The sequence below is a fragment of the Notamacropus eugenii genome, chromosome 1, assembly GCF_028372415.1.
Source record: "Notamacropus eugenii isolate mMacEug1 chromosome 1, mMacEug1.pri_v2, whole genome shotgun sequence".
NCBI lineage: Eukaryota > Metazoa > Chordata > Mammalia > Diprotodontia > Macropodidae > Notamacropus > Notamacropus eugenii.
The window spans coordinates 196,562,316-196,575,198 of NC_092872.1; the positions used below are offsets into that span (position 1 = coordinate 196,562,316).

Consider the following 12,883-nt stretch of genomic DNA (forward strand, 5'->3'; position numbering starts at 1 on the left):
GTCTCCTGACTGCCAGATTAGTGTTTTTCTTATTAGAGTACATTGTCTCTTAGAACATGTTGTGTGTAGAGGATAGAGAATGGGTTTGGTTTTTAGATTTGGAAATGAATAAGGACCACTATGATACAAAATAAGGCCTTTCCTGCATTGGTTTTAGATGAGAACAGATACACTTTCGAGCAACTAACGATGTTTCCAACTCACTCATTATCACAAAGTATACGGAGAAGGGATTTGCTAAATGGTCATGGGTCTAATTTATCTACCATACCATTGGTTTCTACCGTCCTCATGTTTTTCACTGAGATACTTTTCATTTTTTCCAATCCAAGACCAGCATTGGTCTTGCCCCAGGATGATGCTTTCTGCTCCAAGAGAGGTTTGCACTTTAGTACCTTTCAGAAAAACCATGGAAAAGCTTTGTCTTCCGCCACCCCTCCTGCCACTGCATAGTGAGAGTACAGGTGACTAAACTGGAGCAGAGTTCAATAGCAAATCTGTATCTGCTTCATTTATCAATATACTTTCCCTGTAGTATGGGAAAATAACCTCAGTCATCTACTGCTTTCCCTTAATAAACCAGAATCATTTAGGAGAAAAGACTTTCAAAAGTGGACACGTCAATATTAACCCCTCATATTTGCAAGGTACTTTCCAGTATAAAAATTAAGCTCGTACGTTGTCTTATTGTGGTGAGTGGATGGAAAATTTCTCTCAATTTATAAGTGAGGAAATCGAGGCACAGAGAAGTTATGGTTCTTTGTCAAATTTTTGTTAAAATTGGTTAAAGCCTGAATTGAATTCAAACTCTTTTATCTTGATTTGAGTCCAAAGTTCTATTAATAATTCTTCTCTAAACAGGAAATAGATTTAGATCTGGAAGCAACTGCAGATGACATCTAGTTCAAATTTCTCATTTTATAGTTGAAGAATTGAGACCCAGAGTAGTTAAGTGACTTCCCCACAGTCACACAAGGAATTGGAAACAGAGCCAGGATTCAGATCCAGTTCTTCTAACTTCAAACTCATTCTTCTTCCTACTGTACTGTGAAAAGTGCAATCATCCCCTGAACTTGGGTAATTTTATGGCAAATCACTCTCTGGGTCTCAGTTTCCTCATCTGTCAAGTGAGAATTTTGAATATGACTATCTCTAAGATTTCTTCAAGGCCTAAATCACGGGACACAGAAATAGACAGTGGGCTGTTTGTGGGGAGTTTGTCACATTTCCTAGGTATGCCCTTGGTGAGCTCTGAGTCTTTAAGCAATCAGTTCCTTTCACTTTGGGGGACAATCTCTAGCATCTGTTCCACTATATGGTTTTTTGGGGGTGGAGGTGTGAAGAAAAAGAAGACTGGAATGATGTGGTCATTCAGACGAAGAAGAAAAGGGGCTTGTTGAGAAAAGTATTATATGATATATATACCCCAATGAAGGAAAACAGTCTTCATACCCAATTTGGTCAAAGGAGAACAAAACTGATTACTCCAAAAGAGTGGGAAACCTGAAGCAAACAATTACAGCAGGTTTCACAGGACTGAAACATGGAAGGCACCTTGGAGACCATCTACCAGGGGTGGGGAAACTTGGACCTCCAGGCCACATGTGGCCTTCTAGGTTCTTGGGTTCAGCCTTTTGACTGAGTCCAAGTTTTATAGAACAACTCCTTTTATTATTGGGGCTTATTCTGTAAAGTCTAGATTCAAAAGGCCTCATCTGAGTACCTAGAGGGTCCCTGATTTTAGTCCAACCATCTCATTTTACATTTGAGCAAACTGAAGCCCAGAGAGAGGGGAAGTAAGTACCTTGCTCCAAATTTCAGTTTTAGTTAAGATAGAGAGCTGCCCCCTGGAAACACAAACCTTCTCATTCTCAGTCCAGGACTCTTTCCAAGGAACTGTCTGCAAAAAGCATGAGGAAGTAAAAGAGAGTGGTGGCAGCTGACATTATCTGTTGCCTTGGCAGCGTGGCAGGACAGGGAGTCCGGGACCCACAATTTGGTCTGAAAATCAGGACTCTTCCTCGAACTCTGAGGAAGGAAGATGAGAAATCCCCTCTAAACAGATTACTCCTGAACTTTTCCCCATCTCTCCCAACTGCCTTAGCACCAGGACACCAGCACTCAATCAATTAGGCTCGGTATACACTGGTAACCCTGTCTGAACCCACAAGTTCTTCTTTTTAAGGTTGTCCAGGTGCAGTGTTTCCTTGATATTTCCTGTCACTCTCTTATTTCCGCGTGCGCACACACACACACACACACACACACACACACACACACACTCACACTCACACACGTCCTCAAGCCCGAAGATGCTGGTTTATTTTCCTTCTTTCTCTTGCCTTTGCTTTTATGCAACTTAGGTGTACCTTTGTTCAGGAGAGGTACAGAGAGTTCTTTTAAAACACACTACTCCCACGAGAGTGTTCTCCCTGACCCTCACTTGGCACCCCCTCTCCATCCACTCAGAGAAAGGGGCAGGTGCCATTCGCCGCTGCTGCACTTCCCTTCTCGCGCAAGTTGGCGAGTTCGAGGCACTGGTCAGAGGCCTCAAACGCCAAGATGCTTCGCTGGAAACACTGGGCTCTCCTAGGCAGACGAAAGGGGGAGGGGGGCAGTCGCTAAAATTAAACGAATTGTCTGTAAATGTTTTTTAATTAAAATTGTGATTTTTTTTTTCTCCTCAGAAGAGGCTCTTTAAGAACAATTAGACTCTCTAAGTGGCGGGGAGAAGAGCTCCCCGCGGTTATTCCTCAAAGTCAAAGAGGGAGGAGAGGTTGTTTGGGGAAGAGAGAGGGATGGGAGGAGAGCGGAGGGGGTGCATAGAGACCTGGGAGAGGTGAAGGAATTGAGAGGATGGTAGAAGACCACTTTGGAAGGGGTTAGCGGGTTAGTATGTATAATGTGGTATCAGTGTCTTTAGGGACAAGAAATTATGGGGGGGGGGGCGGGGAAGAAAACGGAGAGAGAGAGAGAGAGAGAGAGAGAGAGAGAGAGAAAAACCAAGATTTTGGGAGGCCTACGTTGGTTCCCTGTGGAGGAAGCTGGACTTGTTTTCGCGACCCAGGGACTTTGGCATTCTGTTTTCTTTTGTTATGATAAAATTCTTCCACCCCCCTGCCTTCTTTCTCTCTTCCCATCCCCCTTCCGACCCCACTCCTACATCCAGTCCAAAGAGTTTAGGGAACTACAGTTCAATGGCTCCTCCCTTGGCCCACCCGGCCACAAACCGAGGCGGTGGGATCTGGATAAGAAGGTGGAGGGAGAGAGCTAGGGTGGGATGAAGGAAGCTGCATAGCCTCCCAAAGAGGTGAGAAACGCGATTGTAGTTAGTCAGTTTAAAAGGTAGGATTCTAAATTGGGGAGTGAAAAACAAATCGATGTGGCGTCAAACTGTTAACTGGGCCAAAGAGCCTGCACAATTCACGTCACGGGATTTCCCTTCCACGCAGCCCCGCCGTCCGATTCGAATGGCACGTGGATGCCTTTAGCTACAGTGGATCTACTGAAGATCAGCGAGGAAGTGTGGGCGTGGCTGCCAAAGGGGCCTGGATGCCCCTCCCCGCCCCTCCCCACCCATCCCCCATCCTTCTTCCCGAACCTCGACTCCCAGACCACATCAGCTGACCCAGACGCCCAGGGGCCCAGCCCCCTGGCTATCTCCGCGGGCACCCAGATAGATTCAGGAAAGAGTCTTACCTCACTTACCCTTTCTCTTACCCTCACCTATATGGAATCCCGCATGCACTCCTTAAACCTTCCCCACTATATAATTCTTTGGTTCAGGATGAGGGTGGTTTGGGATTTATTATTTTTTTTTAAACGTTTACTGGGTATATATGTGGTTTTGGGTGCGAGTGTGTATCAGTTCACAGACTCAAGGTTCACGGATGGGCTGGCGGATAGACTCCCAGTCTAGGAGTTAGTGAGACCCGCGTTCAAGTGTCATCCCTGTCATCTATTTACCTTGCGGACCTGGACAAGTTACTTAACCAAGTCTCTTAAGACTTTAAATTGCCCAATAGTTTTACGAGTCTGCCTTGGTGATCCGTTTCCTCATGGAGAATTGCTACACCCAGTCAATGAAATCAAAAGTTCGAACCACCGCTCCCTACCCGTGTGTGTCTACATTAGTATACGTATACTGCTTTGGTGCCCAGGAGCGGAGAAGGTGGGGTGGGAGACGTCGGACTGGGGACCGTGAGGAGCCCAGTCTTCTCTTCCTGAAGTGATTAGCTTCATCCTCACACTTTTCCTGAGAGTCTCCTATATTCAAGCCATAAGTGAAGGAAGGGGGTTGGAAGAAGGAAGCAGAGTACAAGGGAGTCTCCCAGATCTGTGGACAGACTGCCCCCAGCAGCCTCAGGAAGACCCTAACCAAGTTCCTGCTTGCTCCAATTAAGCTCAAAGAAGCAGTTTACTTGTAATCATTGGACTTGGGCTAGTGAATCATAAAACCCCTTCCCCGAGCTCTCGCCTTTGTTTGTAATACTGGCACTCAAGGTACCGTAGATGTTCTAGCAGGAGCAGAGTCCTCATATTTTGCAGGAAATTAACATCCAACGAGGTATTCCGTTTCTGTCCCTCGGTCTCTGGAGTTTTCATGACAGAGGGAGAGTTGACACAAACTCAAACTCGAAAGGAAAGAGAACTTTGCCTCTTGGTCTGTTCCCGGCAAAATTGTTAAAGAAAGTTAAATTCAAACTGCACCTTAGGCAAAAAAGATAAATCCAGACTGCTGCCCAAATGGCTGCGAAAACAGCAGAGACGACGAATGTAGGGAGTTCCTGGGCTATAAGGGCTTCTGGAAATCCCACCCTGTAACAAATCAATTAAAAAAAAAAAACAACCCAGAGTCAAAAACAGAGAGACTCAGAATAAGCCTATCTTTTGTCCGAAAGTCGAAAATCTTCCCAATATGAACTTTCACGGAGAAAACAGAAAACAGAGCACCGACAACTAAATGTCGTTCGTTCGTTGCCTGGGATCATAAGCACTAGCAAACAGTCATTTGTTAGGGGGTCCTCCCCCTACTTTAAATACAAGACGAGAATAGACTTTAATCAATCATCATAGATATATTTCACTCTCACCACATAAATACAAAACATCCAAATATCCAAAACATTCAGAACAGAGTTAGTAGCCAGGATTTGGGTGACACCTACCCGCATGTGAATCATTATTTCATTAATTTTCCACTAATTTCCTAAAACAAAGCAAAAAAAAAATCCCGACGTAAATAATTTACAATAAAATTACTATTTTCAAAATTTTGTTCTGGGCGCTCTTCAGATGAGCTCTAATACACTCTAGACCATAAGATATCTCACGGTTTTGTCTGTTGGCTGTTTTGGTTAAAGAAATAGGTGGCATGGACTGAGTGAGGTGCACAGTTTATGTCTGCCTGATTAGGAGGGAGATTATCAGCCCCTACCTCCTCTTGGTACTACCTTCTGACCCTTCAAAAACAAATTTCATGGGGATGGGGGTGGAGGGGCGGGGAGAGAAGTTTTTCTTTTTCTTACATCTACTATTACAACTTTTTCCTTTTTCTTCACCATCATCATCTTCATCATCATAAAAAAAGATGGGGTAATTCTCTCGATTGAGATGATTTCTGAAGGACCAGGGAGAAGCAGCAGAACTATCCAACTGCCCCAGATGCTTAAGTAACGGGGCCATGTTTGTTTTCCTAGAATTTAAAGATATGGGTACTTCGTGAAACTAGGGCAAGGAAAAAAGGAATTATGTTTTACCTTATTTTCTTATGAAAATGGAAAGGCTTATAGTCTGCAGTGCCTATTATTTGCTCCATTTTCGTACAAACGATAGCTCCCAAAAAGTGTCCCCTCTCTGACTAACATTTGGTCTTCTGAGGCTTCTAAGATGTCCTTTCAATAGATGCTCCTCAATGAGGGTCCTAGATTGTTTCTGCTGCAAGACTGGAGGCGGGGGAGGGGAGTTCCTTGAGAATTTCTTAGAAAATAAATCGTTGACTTTGCTCATTCCTGTCGAATTTCTTTTCAAACTCACAGTCCCATTTATTCTACCCTGCCTAGAAAATTGTGTTTTGGAGCACTTTTAAGAGATTTTGCCTTCCGGACTCACAATTATCATTTTTTAAAAATAGTTAAGTTGCATCTAGTCTTGGAGTACAGTTAGAATTCATTTTTAAATACTTAGCAATAATCCATTCTTATTATTCTCCCTATCATTAGTATCGCTATCATCATCTTCATTATTAGTATTGTGGAGGTGGTCGTTAGAGGATGGTTTTCGGCAACTCTCTTGCCTGTCCTATCCATAGATTCCCTAAAGTGGAAGGGGGTGGGAGGAAGGCGATTCTTCCTTGTTCTGTGGGAAATTTGGGCAGGGTACCTGGCTTTCTAGAGAAATCTATAAGGCCTAGAGACCGCCGAGCGTTCTGATATTCACTTCCTGTATGGCTCACTCAGACGGTGGGAGTTTCCTATTCCTTACTTGCGGGAAGGAGTATACCAATTCTGGGCTCTAGGAAACCCTGTAAATCTTCCACCCTACACGGGCTGCTGCGGGGTCGGAGGGAGGCTGCACGCTGAGCCTTCTCCCCACTATTCCTACCAACAGTACTGCTCCTTTGGATTCGGATGGCTCCTTTCCCTCAGGTTCGGGGTGGAGGGATGGGGAAAGAGAGTAGGGTGTGTTTCCCAGATCTTTGGATCTCTCCTGCATTTAGATAGAAATTGGGGGTGGGGGTGGGGAGGGAAATAAACCAAAGCAAGGCAGGGAAAAAAATTAGAATGGTAAAATTATTTTGTAAGACATGGTGAGGCAAAGAGGGAAAAGACATGTCTGGAGACCGCGTGGGGAGAGGGGGACTGCCCGGGGAGGGAGACTTGGGTGTGTGATTCCATAAATATAAGCACAATAGATACTATAAATATAAATACATGGAAATACTTAAAATCAGTCCAGTGCTTTTTTCTCCACCCCGTCTTTATTGTTGGTCCGGGAGTAGGGCTCAAAGGCGGAGGAGCTCAGGTATCTGGCAGAGAGTTCCTGTAAATTCCCGGCCAATGAGCCAGCCATTGTCAAGGGGTTGGAGGAGAGGCGACTGGCGACCGAGCCCAGGAGCGAGGGCACAGGCAGGCTGAAGAGACTGTGGCCAGCGGCCGGGGCGGGATGCAGTCCTGAGGCCGAGGCGGGCCCTGCCGCGCTACTCACGGCCGGGGGGTGCGGAGAGGAACCGCCCGCCGGGCCAGAGGCCGAGCTGGAGCCGGAGCCCGAGCTGCCGCTGCCGCCCAGGGCCGGAATGCTGGGGCCTCTCAGGGCCGACCCCAGAGCGCCCGTGGCGCAAGGGGGCAGGAGGCCCGGCAGGCCCGGCGGGGAGAGGAGGCGGCCTTGTTCTAGGAGCCGGAGCACGCTGCAAGTGGCGGCCGTCTCGGACACCACGGAGCGCAGCTCCGAGTCTTTGCCTTGGTCTTTCTTCTGCTTTGTGCGCCGGTTCTGGAACCACACCTTCACCTGTGGCAGCCGGAAGAAAGGGCAGAGAGAGGGAGAGAGACAGTTAGAGGACCCTGGGGACGCGGTCTACTCCCTGCGAGGACACAGGAAGTTAGAAACCACCCACTATCCCTCTCCCTCCATCCAGGGGCCGAAAGGAACCTAGACCCAGGAACACAACTCGACCAAGTTCAAACTCATCACAGTCTCCTAGCTGAACTTCCGGGTGACTGCAGCCCAACCAGAGCCAGATCATGAAACGTTTCAAAATCATAATAACATCGATAACAGATACTGCATTGACAAGTCCCTCTACCCACCCGCCCCTTTAGTTCCTTACATTCTTCCAATTTCCCAGAGGCAAGGATTGAGACAGTCGGGACAGGATGCCCCAAGTCCACCCACACACGCTCGCACCCCTTACCAGCGGCTTCTCCCTCGGGCTTCCTAGGGGTTAGGGATGGAGGCAAAGAGGGCCTTTAGAAGTATAGCTGGGTAACGGTGATAGTCTTAGAACTCAAACAGAAACAAATAGGGGCAAGGGATTTCATGATTTCTGGAGGAATGTAGATCTAGGACTTTTAGAATCGTATTTAGGGGAGACAGTGGATGAATTAGGTCTCTTTCTACCTTCACCGCTTCTGGAGAAGCAAGACAGTTGCCCCGAATCTTAGGAAAATTTCTTAAGACCAAAATGTATCTCAGATTTACACACACACACACACACACACACACACACACACACACACACACACACACACGCTGAGGGGCCTAGAGAAGCCCTGTCAGGCCCGGGTTAAAGCCGTACATTTTGGAAAGTCTAAAGCTCCCTAAAGAAGTATCACCCTGAGTGAACACAATAAGACACGATCCACTCAACCTCGATCACCCAAACCCAGTCAAATCAAACCAAGAAGGAGAGGGATTCCAAGTGTTTGCGGTGAATTGCATGGGGAAATGATGAAGAATTCAGTAATAGGCACTTTGAAATCTTCCTTCTCCTTACCACTACCGCCTCTACCATCCTATACCCATTAACTTTTGAATCAGAAGTTGGAAAAGACTGGCTGGGACTTGTCCCTACAGCCTAGGGGCTTTAAAGAGTCGTAGGGCTCTTTCTATCCTCCCATTTTGCTTTTCTTTCCGGCTCTAGAGTAGCAGCATCTCTGCTTACGATACCTGTCCCTGGATTGGCAGCTTCTAAGAAGTGTTTTTCGTCTGTTTTGGTTTTGTTTTGTTTGCTTGCTTCTATGGGGGGGGGGGGCGGTAGGGGTGCAGAGTAGGCACTAGAAAAAGAATGCTAAACCAGAGAGCTCTTCTTTGAGTCACCTGGTTTCCCCCTGTTTCCTTTCCTGGAACCAAACCTCAGGTCCTGTCCTTTCATTAGAGGAAATACTGACACCCCATTTCAACTTCTGAGCTATTTGGAATCTGGTGTAGGGAAGTTCCAGAGGGGAAGAAAACTCCTGAATCTCCATTATAGATTATAGACCAAATCTGACAACAAAGTACCAGGTGGTCCCAAACTGCTGTTTTCCCTACCATGACATGGAAGAAAGAGTTTGGAGGATAAAGAGACCTTGTCCCCAAATGTGATCACACTTTGCACGCTGCACGTATACACAGAAAAGACTCCCCAAAATATAAAGGACCCCAGATTGGAGCTCACCTTCCCAAACACTCATCTTGCTCATACTGAGTCAAAACCAACAGGACTAAAGGAAAAGAAATCAGGACATGGCTAAAGGAAGGTTCCTAGATGATTAGACCAGGAAATCTTGGGTAGAAATCATAAAAACAACCCTTATCCCTCTCATTGAAAGAAATCTCAAAGCCCCAGGCTTTGTCCTGAAAGTGAGGTGAAGTGTTAGGGAACCAACAATATTTGACAAAGCTCTATTAGGGCCAGAGACAAGAGTAAAGTGCCCAGGGGGGAAATGACCTCTATTCAGGAGAGAATCTCAGCAACTCTGGCTAACTCATTCTCTTCCTCCTTTTGTAATCACCAACAGACAGAGACAGGGCTGTAGGACAGAACCAAATTGGGATACCGAGAAGCAGGGTGGGAATCAGCAACATGTAGAGTACAAGAGATTAATAAATTATTCTGTGTATGTTGGGGGGGGGCTGTAGTTTGGATGTGCATCTGTTGTGCCAAGCAGAAGGGCAAGAGGATGCAAAAGATGGAGTTTCCCTATGTTTAAGGGCCCAGATGTATGTAGAAAAATGCTGCCTTTTCCAATGTCACTGCCCCTACCCCCCAAGACATTTCCCTTTTCTCCAGATGCTCTGTAAGGCCTACAACTTGGTGGGGGGCCCTGAGATGATATAGCTGAGAATTAGGGGCAATGGGGAGCCGTTTGCCTAAGGAGACAGGGCCACTGGGCTGGTACCTGGGTCTCGGAGAGGTTGAGCTGCCTGGCCAGCTCGGTTCGCTCCCTCCCCACAACATACTGGCACCGCTGGAACTCCATCTCTAGACGATATAGCTGCTCAGCGGTGAATGACGTTCGGGTCCGCTTTGGCCGGTCCAGGTCCAGGCCTTTGGGAAGGATGATCTCTCGGATGGAGCCCTTGGCATCTAGGGATGGGGCCACAGAGGGAAAAGATCAGTAGTCAGTACTCATTCATCCTACATCTTTTTCCTCTCCTTGCCTCCTCTGAACAACTTTCCTGGCCAGAAGCTCCAGGGACTACGCTGGTGGCCTTAGTTTAGCTGAATGACCATAGGAAGAGCAAGAGGGAGGATGAGCTCAACAGAAAGGTGTCCCTGGACCCAAATGTGAACTCCAGTATTGGGGTATCTAACTCCATTTAACTGGTTTGTTTGCTTGTGGGCAGGGAAGGGCGGGGAGGAGGTGGTTGGGGACTAGTCTGATCAGCTTTGTTAGGATAAATCCCTTTGAATGAACCGAGGGGCTGGAGGACCAAATGCAGTCGCGACCCAGGCAAACAGTCTCTTCTATTCTGGGCGCCCTAAGGCTATAGGAGGAAAGGCACCTTGTTTCCTACGGCACCATCCCGGTCTCGGAAGAGGCCTCACAAGATCAGGGACGACTGAGAAGAGTAGCCCGGCACGGACTTAGGATCCTTCGACCCCTGCCAGAGTTGTGCTCTTCCCCCTCCCCCCCCCGTCCCCACAAACACTCACACCCCACCCAGCACACACACAAGAGCACAGAAACCCATTTCCCCCAGTGCTCTGAGGGCCCGTGACCCCGCCCTGGAGGAATAAGTGTTTACCAGGCCATATTCGGGGTTCATTTCTTCATAGTCTCGGGGTCTCCTTTCCCCTTGAGGGCACAAGATATCCCAAAGGGAATAGCCCGTGCTTCTGGAGCCCGGGGAGCAGCTTCCCCAATGTATGGGTCAGCAGACGTGGGGGCAGTGACGCTCTTGGAGGCGAAAGTGAGGGTCCTCCTCGGATTCCCCCCCCTTCCAATTCGGCCCCAAGGGGTCTCCAGGCTGCCTAAGGGCAGACCCCTCAGCCGGCCAGAACCAACTTCCCGCTTCTTCATTCAAACCGGAGTTTGGCTTTTCTCTCTCTCTCTCTCTCTCTCTCTCTCTCTCTCTCTCTCTCTCTCTCTCTCTCTCTCTCTCTCTCTCTCTCTCTCTCTCTCTCTCTTGTCTTTCCTTCCTTTCTTTCGTGTGTGTGTGTGTGCCCCAAACCTCCAATTCCTGGAAGGCAAGAGCGGATGACTATTTCCATCTCTGCCTCCCTCCGACCCATTTTTTTCAAAGGTGATTGCCATAGGAGCCTGGGGTCGGAGGCCTCCTCCTCCACCTTCTCTCCGGCTGCAACCTACAGTGCATCGGCTTTCCCCAAAGATCCTCTCCGCCCCCACCCCGCCTACCTTCTCCACCCTCGGGTCTGGGAACAAGGCGAGGCCCCAGCACTCCAAGTTCTGAAGGCTAGGAAGGGAGGCGGATGATCTGGCCCAAAAGGCCAGCGGCTAGAGCCGGAGCAAGGCAGAGGGTGGGGCCCCAGGGCCGGCAACTTTCTCCCGAAGTCCAAGCCGATCCATAATCTCAGAGGTCCCCACCCCCAACCCTCACGCTCCTGCATACACACATACACATACACATACATATACACATACACATACACCATCACCCACACCCCGTGGCCAAGCAGGATGCGAAGAGAAAATTCGGCACCCTCTAAAGACCTTCAGCCAAGGGACAAGGGGACCGAAGGCTCCGATAAAGGGTAAGGGAGAGGGGCGACCCTATCCTTCCGAATCGTCTCGACATACCCAAGCCCCAGACTCTTCCTCCTTTCTGATGCCCTACCTCGAACCAGGATCCTTCTGCAATAGTCCGGGTCGGCAGAATTAGATTTACTCTTATTACAGTCTTCCGAGGCGGCAGACGAGGAGAAAGTGCCCGGAGGTTCCTTCAGAAAAGAAGTGGAGATATTCCCTTCGCCCCCCTTGCTCTCTTTCCCCTCCTTATGTCCATTCTTCGAAACCCGGTTAGTCTCAGCGTCCGAGTGGCATCTAACGTCCATTTTGTCTGGTTTCCCAAACATGTAAAAGGCAAAAAAAAGGGGGGGTGGGTGGGTGGGATAAGAATACCCCACTGCACACACGCACCCACAAAATACACCCCACAGGAACCCCGAGGGGAGAGGAGAAGACGGAAAAAAAAACCACCACTAGCGAAACGAGATTGGCGGTGGCACAAGCCTCTGGTGGTCAGCACAGTGGGGTCTGCAATACACTCCTGGAGATGCAGGTTGTCGTGTTGTGGTTCCCAGCGGAGCTGCGATTCAGTCTCATCTGTCCCAGCCTTCTAATAGGACTGTCCAGCTTTCCCCAGCCCAGCGATCAGATAGCGAACAGTGCAACTCTGAAATGATTTCTTGCCTGCCTTATTACTGAGACATAGAGATGTTGGACACCCAGAGGGACGCACACTCGCTGTTTCAATTGATTACGGGTAATTTCACAGCCTCCACGTTTCGGTTACCTCATGAATACACTAAATTGTTTGGATAATATATCAGATCGTAATGGATGGTTTCTGTGCTTGTCCCCAATCAAGTAGAGTTTAGCCAGTGAATAAACTGAAATGATTGGTCTTGCTTTCAGGAAACACACAATCAAAGACCCAGACTTCCAGAAAAACTTTTGACAAGATTCATCCTGAATTGTAAGCATCATTAGCAGCCATTATTAACTTCCAGTTTGCCTTTGACCCTCCAGATTATAAATTGACTAAAAGGGGCTTTCTTAAGACACGCCAGATACATCTGAATAAAGCTACTTAAAAAAAAAAAAGACAATAACTAAGACACCCCACTCTCCCCTCCCCCCATACATCCTTCAGTAGGAGGAAAAAGTCCCTCTTGGGAGAAAATGAAATCAGAAAAAGAAAGTTTTGCTTAAGAGAATCT

General features: G+C 47.8%; 1 protein-coding gene across 1 annotated transcript; it reads right to left on the reverse strand.

Moving 5' to 3' along the window:
• Positions 1-6,948: 6,948 nt before the first annotated feature.
• On the reverse strand, positions 6,949-12,016 carry VAX1 (ventral anterior homeobox 1). The gene is made up of 3 exons (XM_072639023.1): positions 11,779-12,016; positions 9,879-10,066; positions 6,949-7,506 (listed from the first exon to the last, which is right to left on the reverse strand). The coding sequence occupies exons 1-3, from the start codon at positions 12,014-12,016 to the stop codon at positions 6,949-6,951; spliced, it is 984 nt and encodes a 327-aa protein (XP_072495124.1).
• Positions 12,017-12,883: the final 867 nt, after the last annotated feature.

Excerpts from the sequence above, each read along its gene's own strand:
- VAX1 (XM_072639023.1), bottom strand. The coding sequence starts at position 12,016 with ATGTTTGGGAAACCAGACAAAATGGACGTTAGATGCCACTCGGACGCT. Across the intron at positions 10,067-11,778 it reads CAGAAGGATCCTGGTTCGAG|ATGCCAAGGGCTCCATCCGA; the intron begins GTAGGGCATCAG and ends CCCCATCCCTAG. Across the intron at positions 7,507-9,878 it reads TCAACCTCTCCGAGACCCAG|GTGAAGGTGTGGTTCCAGAA; the intron begins GTACCAGCCCAG and ends CGGCTGCCACAG.